The 12203-nt window shown below is 37.5% G+C and overlaps 1 protein-coding gene across 1 annotated transcript; it reads left to right on the forward strand.

Annotated features, from left to right (window-relative positions):
• The first annotated feature begins 8928 nt into the window (after positions 1–8928).
• Positions 8929–11204, forward strand: LOC111901634 (uncharacterized). Its single transcript, XM_023897518.1, has 3 exons — positions 8929–9057; positions 9178–10808; positions 10895–11204. Exons 1-3 carry the CDS (start codon positions 8929–8931, stop codon positions 11202–11204), a joined length of 2070 nt encoding a protein of 689 aa, XP_023753286.1.
• Positions 11205–12203: the final 999 nt, after the last annotated feature.

The following is a 12203-nucleotide window of genomic DNA, read 5'->3' on the forward strand; positions in this document are numbered from 1 at the left end:
ACTTGACATGAACTCCTAATCAGAAGCATACATTGATCTTAAGCATTAACTCAAGATTTGAGTTTTCAAACCTTGTCCCTGCACATCTAGATCTTTGTTCTCACAAGAATGATAGTCCCACTCTTTTGTAAAGCTCCCAATTATAGTTTTTCACAAACATAAAAATGAAGGACATTGACTGAAGCATCCTAGTCTAGCATAGCTTTCAAAAAAATTAGACATCCCAATTTACATGGAATCGAGAAAATTCACGAATCTCACACTTTGTAGGTAAGCCATGTTGTGAAATAGCATAAATATTTCCACTAGCTTTTATTGTTTCATTAGTGCTCAACTTTTTCTTTGAAACGCATAATTCTTTTAAAATTAACATAATGAGGTATTTGCTTAATAATATCTAGTAAATGAATATTTACCTCCACCTTACAAAAGGTGTCCATGGTTTCCTCATCCTCTAGCTCGTGCTACATGCTCTTCGGTCTACATGGGAATGGAAAGATTGGCTTGTATTCTTTCAGAACTGGTTTGGTTTGCTTAGGAGTTTCTTTTCCTTCAACCTTTTCTGCTTCTTCTTCACCCACAATCTCTTTAGTTTCTTTCTTAGCCTCCTCTTCTGGTTCAGATTTACTTGGACTTCATAACTCTTCCCACTTGTTAAGGAAATTAAACTCACATTATGTTTTGGGTTATGTTCAATTTGTGCTGGTTATTTCCCTTGAGACTCCAGTCAACCCACAAAAGTGGCAAGTTAGGAAATCTGCTGCTCCAGATTTTTAATGCTTGCTCTGGTCTCGTTTTTGAATATATGGTGCTAGTAGCTAAGCTTTTGACTATGTCTTCTAATGCCCTACTAGAGCTACCATATTATTGATGATGCTGAAAATTATGATTCTAAAACTACTACTGATTTTGAAAATTCTGCAAAAAAACCCTACTGCTACTGGAAACTAGGCTACTGAAAATTAGGTGGTGTTGAAATTGATGTTTCTGCTGAAATTTATTGATCTAATAACAATTTGGAGGTTGATTAAATTTTTTTTGTTGTTGGTGTCCTCCGCTAGCTTTTATTGGAGCAACATCCTCTTGTAGTAGTGGACACATGTCAGTAGGATGCTCGATTTTTTAGCAGATTCCACAATGTTTCTTAGCGGATACAACTCCTTTTTCTTTTGTCGGCAACATAACTGCTTTTATCAGTTAAGATATTTGAGCTTCTAGATAGTGTAAGCTAACTTCTTTGACACCCCTTAGCTGTCAGGATACTACTCTTCCTCGTTACCGTAATGCTTTGATTTGATTTCAACTTTTCTATTGGTGTCATGTCACCTAAAGATCCGCCAGTTGAAGTATTTACCAGGCGCCTCTCCATGGGTATCAGACCATCGCAGAAACAATTATAGAGTTGGTAATCGTTGATTCCATGTTGTGGGCACCGAATAAGTAACATTTTGAAGCGATCCTAGTATGTATGCAAAGCTTCTCTTCTTCCTTGTTTCACACCAAGGTTCTCACAGTGAAGGCTTGAAACTCGAATTTCTGGAAAATATTTTTCTAAGAACTATTTCACGAGTTCAATGTATATGATTATCGACCCCGATAAAAGCTCATACAACCATTCTCTCGTTGAGTCTAAAAGTGAAAAGGGGAATGTCCTTAGCTTATCTGATCTTATATTATCACGTGTGACTTCATTCCTGAACAAACCACATGAAATTCCTTGAGGAATTTATGTGGGTCTTTATTTTTGAGTCCTCTGAAAGTGGAAGGAGGTGAATCAACCCAAATTTCATCTCAAAATGTTGGGCTTTTAGAAAAGTGATGCAAAGAGGTAGAAAAGTGATGCAAATAGGTTGTTGGTTAACCTCTAGCGTGGCCCATTGTCTGATGATTTTCTCTTCGCCATATCCATCATCCATGGATGATTTGTCAAAATCGGTTTTCGAAAAGTCTATGGTTTCAGATTTTTCGAAAGTTGGTGGCGAATATTTTTTTAATGAGATGTGAGAAGGTGAAGATGGTGATACTTTTTGGTAGGACGGAAAAGTAGGTTCTGATTCGTTTTACAAGGCACTACCTTGTGGTTCAATTTTCTATGATGTTAGAGAAGATGATAAAGCAAAGAAATCTGTTGAACATTTTTGTTGAGCTGCTTGTTTCCTTATTTTCTTGCAGTCATCTCTATCTCTATATCAAACTCTAATGGTGTACATCTATATAAATATTAGGTCGTACGAACTATTACAAGTATCGTATCCCTAGCAATGACGCCAATTTGTTAAAACGTTGTCGCGAGCATGTTAAGCAAATAAAGTATCACTACTCGAATACACTAAAGAATAACATAAGGAAGAAGGGTTGAATCCACATGGACACAACCTAAAAGTAAATGCCTTTTTGCATATGGCACACTCTTGTCATAAAATAGATAACTATAAAAATTGAAGATTTTTGTTTATTAACTAAAACTAATCATAGTGAAAATAAACTAAAGAAAATTCAATAATAAAAAGAGAATTCAATTCGGCTGTAACTTTCCTAATCATGCAATCAACACAAACCCGGTTATTCAAAATGTGTTGTATCTAAGGTGGTACTGAAAACTACTACCATGCTCTTGTAGTTTCTCTTTTACCTAGTTAATTAACCAACACAAGCTCTTTAGTTAACCCTAACTTCTTAATAACTCAATTAAACAAACTTTTAATTAAACTAGAAAATTTGCATTATGATCTGTGTAAAATTCCCATCAATATTCAATACCTCTCACAAGCTCGGAAGCGTAAAAATATGAAGTTTTAGTTTATATCAGAATCAACTCCAAACAGAAAACTGATTTGTTGTGTGTTACTTGTTACCAGTTGATTAGAACAATTACAAATTTCATTAGCTGATTAACTAGATTGATTTAATCCTAAATTAGGTTTACTAGGATAAAAAGAATCAAAATCAAACATTGATTAAGCAAAAAACTAAAAAATCTGGATAGAATCACAAATCAAATACCATGTCTAATGATTGATTACATGAAAAGTACTGAACTATGCAGAAATGAAATCTAGGGTTTAGCAATACATGGCTAAAATCTGATCAAAACTACTAAAAAGAGACATTAAAACTACTAATTCTTACCAATTTAACTGATTGAGATGATCCACAACGTTCAGATCTTCAGAAATTGGTGAAAACAGAGAGAAATCTCCTAAAGAATCGTTTGAAAAGGGTTTTTCGTCGTTTGGGAACGTCTAGGGCTTAAACTCACTAGAGAGGGAGCCTTTATATACGAGCGAGCAACTTTTGGAGCAAGAAAGTGAAAAATGTGATAGCATTATGGAAAATACGATCGCATTTTTAGTAAAAATTTCCAGAAACTCTGTTTAATGAAGTACGTTTCTATTTTTGAACTTTGTAAGACATCGAAGGAAAAATGTGATCGATTTTTTGGGATCCACGATTGCATTTTTTGGAAAAATTCTTCAAACTGATATTTTGTCCAACAAATCCTCGAAGTGCAAATTTGATCGCATTTTGTGAAAAGCACAATCGTATTTTCCATAAAACGTGCATTTCAGATGCAAACTCTTCAGTTTCAGCAAATCCAACCCAGGTTCTAGCTTCATCGAGTGTTTTAGCTCCATTAAGCTCCAAATATACATCCAAATATGCTCCCAAATTACTGCTCCACTCAAAACATCTGAAAACAACATAAAAATATGAGCAGTACAGGAATTCTAGCGATAAAAATGAGTTGAACATTATTTAAACTAATGCATATGAAATAACATAACATATGATGCAAAATGCTAATAAAAACTAACCTAAAAGATGCATCAAATGACATCTATCAGGGAGTATTGAAGGAAGCAAATCATTCTCCATAAAAAAATAGAACCAGCACATCCTCCAACCTTAGTAGCACTTTCAATGACCACCAACGTATTCAGAGATACCCATGCACGTTCAACAATGCATCTTTTATGCAAACGTGCGGGTAGAACATTTGTCTTGCTTATTGTGATTTTAGTAAGGCTTCATTGAATTCGACATTCCCAAAATGCTCTGTTAGAATGCTCTATCATAATACTTAGTCACATTGCTCTGTCAGAATACTCTTTCATACTGCTTTGCCATAATGGTATGTTAGAATGTTGCAACAGAGCTGTTAAATACTCAATTCTCATTTAATAATATCCACCTTGAATTAAGTATACACCAATCTGTAGAAACCAAAAATTTCCCCTCTCTCTCTTTAGGCAATTTTTCCGGTAAAGACTAAACTTCTACGGATATCAACCAAGTCCTCAAAAAGTTTGAACTTCTTTGTGGCAATGAATTAGTAAGCATGTTTTTTGGGTTCTCCTTGTTATCTATATTTAGTTTAGAGAATCTATCTTCATTAGTAATGTCACGAATAAATTTCAACTTGAAATCAATATGCGTAATTTTCTTATGATAAACAAGATTCATTTCAAGACTCAACACACTCTGACTATCAATGTATAGTATAGGCTTCTCCACCTTCACATCAAGACTACAAATGAATCTTCGTAACCATATCCCTTCCTTTATTCCTTCAGTCATATACGTGTATTCCGATTTAGTTGTAGAGAAGGCAACTGTAACACCCATACTTTTCAAAACGAATAAAATACCATGGTCGTATATTTATCATGACATTAAGTCATGATCAAAACACTATTTTACAAAAATCTTTAAAAATACTATTAAAAGTTACAATAATTTGGTCTTACAACAATAATATCAACAACCTTAGTAAAAGGGAAATGATTATACAACCCGAAGACTAAGTTGAGTCTTCTATAAGTCTTTACTAGTAATGTTCCTCTTACCCTTCGCTATTAAACCAAAGTGTGTAACTAATGCGAAGTGAAGTATATCTCTCTGCCTCTCTGGTGAGTCTCCACTTTGCGATCAAGCCCTAGAACATAAGGAAGGAAACGTCAACGATACCCTGGCTTAATATGTTTTTGCTCACCCCTACTCTCGAGTACATCGGGCGTACTGATGGTATGCTTAGCGTACTCACTAGATAAGTTTTTGGGCTTTTAGTTTCGGGTCATCTTGGACTCAGGGATTCAGACCCTTGTTGGGCTGCAAGCCTTTCCCTGCTGGACCTTTTGGACTTGGGTCCATAGTGGGCATGGAATGTTGTTTGGGTTTGGGCTAGTTGGATTCGGGCCATTGGGTGTTAGGCCCAATAAGGCAAGGATTAAGCAACCGTATTACCCTTGAAGTCGGGGTTTAGGATTTAGACTCTCGGGTAGGGTTAATGACCGAATTGCTAATGGGGTTTTTTTATTTGTGATTTAGTGAGAGGACTTCACGATTTGGCAACCCGAGTGTGATTTGATATCTTCAGACTGAGATGAGTTTCCTCCACTGTACTCGTGGGTCGAAGGCACAAATGTCAGTCCACTAGATTATGTTAATAGAATGATAGTTGTCTCTGTGACAATTCCATGTTACGTCGGTTATGCTTGTTGTCTTCGTGACTTTTCCTGATATGATTGTATGCTTAGTTGTAGGGGGTGAAAGAGACCAAGTATCGATTGAAAGATACTGAATGGGGTAAAATAGACCCAATACTGGTTGAAAGATATCGAAGGGGGTAAAATAGACCCAGTTATGTTTTGACTATTGTGTATGTATGGTATTTGGTATTTTGGGGGAGCTCACTAAGCTTTGTGCTTACAGTTTTCAGTTATATTTCAGGTACTTCCAACTCGAAAGGGGAGGGCCCGACTTGATCATACGACATCCGCTCATGTTTTCCACATTGTTCGTTTGGGATTTGTACTATGATATTATTTCACCATGATACACTTTTGGTTGTTTTGGCATAATTACTGGATGTTTTGGATTGAACTAAAAATAAAAATTTTGTCTGAAATTTTTTGGATGTTACAGTATTATTTTAATAATCATAAAATTATACCTAACTGACGTACCAGTAGCAAAAACCTTAATTCTTGAAGGAAATCCTTCCCATTTGCCCTTCCTGGATCACGAAGATGTACATTCCTTATGGTGAACACATAAAAATTTTAAACTTTTCGTCACTTTCATCACTAAAGTTTACATGTTTGATAGATCGTGGAATCTAGAAGATGAAGACCAGAAAGAAAATCAAAGATAATTTCTGGAAAATTTCTTACACATTTAAAGTAGATATCAAAACAGCTTCTCCATAATCAATGACTAGGTTATTCTTGGCTTGTCATTGCCAATCTTTTTCTTTCACCAATGATATGATGTTTCCTCAATTAATCTCAAATGCCCATTTGCATATTCAATAAAATGTACCTACAAAGTTCATTACTTTTTTTAACCAAATAATTAATCGTATGAACATGAATGATAACATTAGATGCTAACATTCAATTCTTTAGATCATACATGTTGAACGCAAATATATGTAACAAAAATACGTGACATGCGAAGCAGCAAGTCAACAAACCATGAATGAAGTCCAAAAAAGGTTGGTCAATTACAAGGAAGACAATAACATATCGTTCAAACAAGAACCAATAGGTCAAATCGACTAAATGAGTCTTACCAGAATCAAACATATGAGTGAGTTGAAGATGGAGCAACTGAAGTGTAGGAGATATGACAAGATTCCCAGTGATGACTGACGGAGGAGTAGATCGTGTCTTATTGATTCATTTCATTTTCTATTTCAAACTTTCTTGAAACCCAAAAAAGGAATATTGTTATTATTGTAAGCATTGCAATCGACATGAAAACACACAAAAAAACATAAAGGAAAAGACGGAAAAATTTTGTTTTACCACAGTTGTATTGTAATTAAGCTTGTTCTCTTATCAACACCTGAAATGCAATAAAAATGTAAACTTTAAAGAGCTTTTAAATGTGATGTGATGTCAAACTGTAGCAAAATTGGATCAACATAGATTTGAGAGTATGTTATCATATTGGTTAGGTTAAACACTACAAATTTTATGGACTATCTTGATGTTTAGCGAAATGATAATTTCAGATCCCTAACTTTATATGATCATTAACATATAGACCTCTATCTGATATAGAGTTTCAATTAGAGCAATTTTATAAACAATATATTTACTCATTTAACTTTTACAAATAGCTGCCACTTACATCGCTTCCACTCCCCTAACTAATTCTCCTACTAAAAGCACACACACACCTCTATCAATCGCATAATTTTCAAAACAACGTGGTAGTGAGAAGATGGTGATTCTTGTATGTGGAAAAATCTCCAAATCTACAAGATTGAGATTAATGGTGCTCCTCTTTTGTGTGTTAGGGTTTCAAAGCTCAACTTTTTCAAACACAAATGACAAATCGAGCAAAGAATGAAACAAAAATCAAACATGGATTGTTCTCAACTTCCTATCGTTGTTCATCCCCAATCCATCATTTCTGATTCTGCATCCTTAACGGAAAATTGAGAATTGAATCAGCGAAAACTAACGCGGCTAAAATCATTTATTCATCAGCAGATCATCTGTCATCAAGCCGTCGATTCCTCCGATGCATAACAAAGAAAAAGCATAAGACAAAAATTCAAGGACGGTATACTACACATAGCAAAAGGGATTTCGAGATTTGTGTGTGTAAAACGAAAATATTGGTTTCTTGCAAATACAAGTGAGACAAATTTAGGAGACGATGAAGTAGGCGAAAGAGACGGATTGGAGGATAATAGCGATAATATTAAACGCACTCCGACTCCAAACCACCTGGTATTGAAGCCAGCTCTAATCCAGACAAATACTATTCATAGACTGCGAAGAAAATTAATGTGTATAATAATACAATAAAAAAATGTCATAAAGAATTAATACAAAGATTAGTGGAAAAAAAAAACATGCAGGACTATTGATGCTTTTGACTAATTTAACATATTAATTTCAACGCCAAAAAAATAAAATAAATAAATAATGGATTGTCCGACCCAATTTAAAAATATTTAAAAATACTAGGCCAATACCGAGCCGGTATTAACCCAGTTATGTCTCAAAAAGGCTGGTTAAAGCCCGAACCTTTTCTATATAAAAATTGTATCCCTATCTTGTCTATTTCGAGTTGAAAAATCTCAAAAAGCCCAATCTAAATGTGTAGCTTTATTAGGGGTTTTTCATCCCCAATCAAATCAGGTTTCCATCGGATACAATTTTCTTACATCCCTTGAAGGCTTCAACCCACATGCTGGACTTGAAAGGCCAATTTTGATGCATCTTTGTTTATGTTTCAAAAAATAAAAAAAATTGTTATGGTACCTAATTTGGTGAAAATAAAATCCTTTCAGCGATATGATGTTTTCTTTTTGCGAAATAAATAATATCTGGGAAAAAAATTTACAATATGGTGTTAGAAAAAGTAATTTAACAAATTAACTAAACTTTTTTCCTAAGATATATGCCAAAAAAATTAATTTCATAAATTAACTTACTTTTCTTTTTTTGAAAAATTGTCAGGTATGATCTTCCAATATTTTTAATCAATTTTGAGATGATCTCTATGATTAATGTCTTGTACATACATACTGATACAGCCCATTCAGCAGCCCAAGAACAGGCCCGACTGGAAGACCCACAAGCTACTAGTCGACCTAGAAGGATCATCAAGAAACCCAGCAGATACTTGGAAGAACTATGAGCTTTCACTCGGTCAACTAGTCACATAGGATTCTCTTTAATTCCACACATGTTGCATGCATTCCTAAGATGTTGGGTTCCACTATACACCCACGTCCCTAGATATTAGTAGCATTAGTTCAATCATTTTTTATTTAAGCATTGTAAGTTCATATGAAAAGGAAAAACACAGAAAATTGCTCCAGTTTTGCTTCTCTCTCTGACATTCTCTGGAGGTTAACCACCTCGAATTAGGTTCTATCACTTTGGCGCTTTCATTCCACTTACCATGCCTCCTAAGCCAGAAACTAAACCCGATGAAAACCCTCCACCTCAAGATCATCTTCAAGCTTTACTCCACCTAACCACCGCCACTAATACCCGCCTGGATGTCCTCACAACGAACATGACAAACCTTGTCAATCTTATCACCAATCAACACATAAACCAAAATCCACCCCCACCACCGCCTCCACACAACCCACGTCCCCCAAAAATTAATCTTCCCAACTTTGATGGCTCAAACCCACTTGACTAGGTCTTCCAAGCAGAAAACTATTTCACATACTACAACATCCCACCAAATCAACGCCTTGCTCTTGCTGTCTTCTATTTCACAGGTGATGCACTTAGTTGGTACACGCATATGTCCACCAATCACCTCTTGGGCACCTGGCCTGAGTTCACCCAAGCACTTGAAACGCGTTTTGGACCCTCCACCTATGAAAATCATCGGGCAACACTTTTCAAACTCCGCCAAACATCTACAGTGGCTGCCTATCAATCTGAGTTCGAAAAAACTAGCAATTGTGTCGTTGGCTTACCAACTGAAGCTTTGCGAGACTGTTTTATCTCCGGACTCCGTGAGGACATACAGTCAGAAATTGCCATCCAAAACCCACTCAACCTCCACCAAACCTACGGACTCGCCAAGCTCATTGAAGAAAAATTCAGCAAGTCTCGCCCTCGCCCTACCTATACACCCCGATCCCTCACCTATAATAACACTCAACAAATAACACCCATCAGTACAACAAATCAGATCACCACCCAACCACCACTCTTATCGACACCACCTAAACCCAAACCCACCATACCGTTCACTCGCCTTTCACCGGAAGCCCTCCAAAAAAGACGCGTTGAAGGCCTCTGCTTCCGTTGCCCGGAGAAATTCCGACTGGGACACATTTGCAATCCGCCCCAGTTCTTCCTAATAGCTGATAATGAGGACACATCAGATGCCACTCAACTCACCATGGATGTCGAGACCACAACGAACGACACCATCACAGATACGATCACAGACCAGACTCCACATTTCTTGTCTTTATCCGAGGCCGCCTTCTTTGGATTACAATCACCCAGAACACTTCGCGTTACTGGTCACATCAACGGACACCCGGTCACAACACTCATAGATTGTGGCAGCACCTACAATATTATACAGCCTCGCCTCGTATCCCTACTCAAAACCACACCAGCAACAATCACGCCCTTCCCTGTAATGGTCGGAAATGGCCAACACCTAGAGTGTAATAGCTTTTTCCCAAATGTGCCGCTAGAACTCAATAAGACTACCTTCTCAGTTCCTTTATTTGTCCTCCCTGTTGAAGGAGCAGACGTCATATTGGGTGTCACTTGGCTTAGTACATTGGGACCACTGGTCGCAGACTTCTCCATTCCCCAACTCTCATTCACCATCAACAATCACCCATGCATCCTACGTGGTGAACCTCTTACATCACCCGTGTCACCTAGCTCCCTACACACTCTGATTCGCAAAAATTCAGTTGCTTCATTTCATACTCTCATCTGTCACCATCAACCACCAGCAACCATTCATCCAAACCGACAACCACATCCTAACACCACCATCGAAGCCTTACTACACCAATACCAAAAACTCTTCGACCCACCTCACGAGTTGCCACCCACACGTCAACATGATCACCATATTCCATTATTCCCAAACACCAAACCTATTAACGTCAAACCATACCGTTACCCACATTACCAAAAAGAAATTATGACCAACCTCATATCTGACATGCTTGATAGTGGCGTAATTCAACCAAGCCAAAGCCCATACTCTTCACCAATCCTACTAGTTCAAAAAAAAGATGGAACATGGCGTTTCTGTGTCGATATCGGGCACTCAATGCAGTCACAGTTTGTGACCGATTCCCGATCCCAACTGTCGATGAACTCTTGGATGAACTTCATGGGGCTAACATATTCTCAAAAATTGATCTTAGGTCCGGCTACCATCAAATCCGTGTCTCTCCAGCAGATATACACAAAACGGCATTTCGCACAATTGACGGTCACTATGAATTTCGCGTTATGCCATTCGGCCTAACAAACGCCCCATCAACATTTCAAGCAGCCATGAATGATCTCTTTCGTGTCGTCTTACGTAAGTTTGTCCTAGTTTTTTTCGATGACATATTGGTGTATAGCCCTTCCATGGATAAACACTGTGAACATCTACAGTTTGTCTTTCATACACTGTTGACCAACAAGTACCACGCCAAAGAATCCAAATGTGTGTTTTGCCACCATTGAGATACCCTTTTTGGGTCACATTATCTCAACTAAAGGTGTTAATGCAAACCCAGAAAAACTTGACACAATCCAAGCCTGGCCCACCCCCACATCCTTTACAACCTTACGAGCCTTTTTGGGCCTAACAGGCTATTATCGGCGTTTTGTTCAATCATATGCCCATATTGCCTCACCCCTCACAGACATACTTAAAAATCCCACCTTTATTTGGAACGAGCATCACCAGAAAGCCTTCACACAATTAAAAGAATCCATGACCCATCTTCTTACCCTAGCACTCCCCAACTTCAACGAACCGTTCGACCTCACCACTGATGCTTCCGGAGTCACCATCGGTGCTGTGTTATCACAACAAGATCAACCAATCTCGTTCTTCAGCAAAAAGCTTTGTGATCGCATGCAAAACAGTTCTACTTATGTTCGAGAACTTTATGCGATAACCGAATCCATAAAAAATGGCGTCAATACCTCTTGGGCCGCAGATTTCGAGTTTATACCGATCATCACAACCTAAAACACCGATTAACACAGACCATCCAAACACCAGACCAACACAAATGGCTCACCAAGCTTCTCGGGTATGATTTTGAGTTACACTACAAACCCGGAAAAGAAAACAAAGTCGCAGACGCACTTAGCAGAATCGAAAAACCTCACCTGTTAGCACTATCCTCACCAACAGCTACATGGCTCGATGAGTTACGATCCTACTTTTCCAACCAACCAGAAGGACAGAGACTGTTAGCACAACTGGAGCACAATCCCTCTTCACTACCTCACCATACAGTTCAAAACGGCTTGGTTTACATCCAAGGTCGTTTATTTATACCTAACGTACCACATATTCATTCTATTCTTTTGCAGGAATTCCATACATCTACACTAGGAGGTCACGCCGGAATCCAAGCTACTTTCAGACGTCTTGTAGCTTCCTTCTCATGGTCCAAACTCAAACAAGAAGTCATAGAATTCATTCAGAGATGCACCAATTGTTAGGCC

The sequence above is a fragment of the Lactuca sativa genome, chromosome 9, assembly GCF_002870075.4.
Source record: "Lactuca sativa cultivar Salinas chromosome 9, Lsat_Salinas_v11, whole genome shotgun sequence".
Classification (NCBI taxonomy): domain Eukaryota; kingdom Viridiplantae; phylum Streptophyta; class Magnoliopsida; order Asterales; family Asteraceae; genus Lactuca; species Lactuca sativa.

What these genes read in the sequence shown, in the direction of transcription:
- LOC111901634 (XM_023897518.1), top strand. Translation starts at nt 8,929, where the DNA reads ATGCCTCCTAAGCCAGAAACTAAACCCGATGAAAACCCTCCACCTCAA. An exon ending in CAACGAACATGACAAACCTT is followed by an intron (nt 9,058 to 9,177) that starts GTCAATCTTATC and finishes CCACTTGACTAG; the next exon opens with GTCTTCCAAGCAGAAAACTA. An exon ending in GGGCACTCAATGCAGTCACA is followed by an intron (nt 10,809 to 10,894) that starts GTTTGTGACCGA and finishes AATTGATCTTAG; the next exon opens with GTCCGGCTACCATCAAATCC.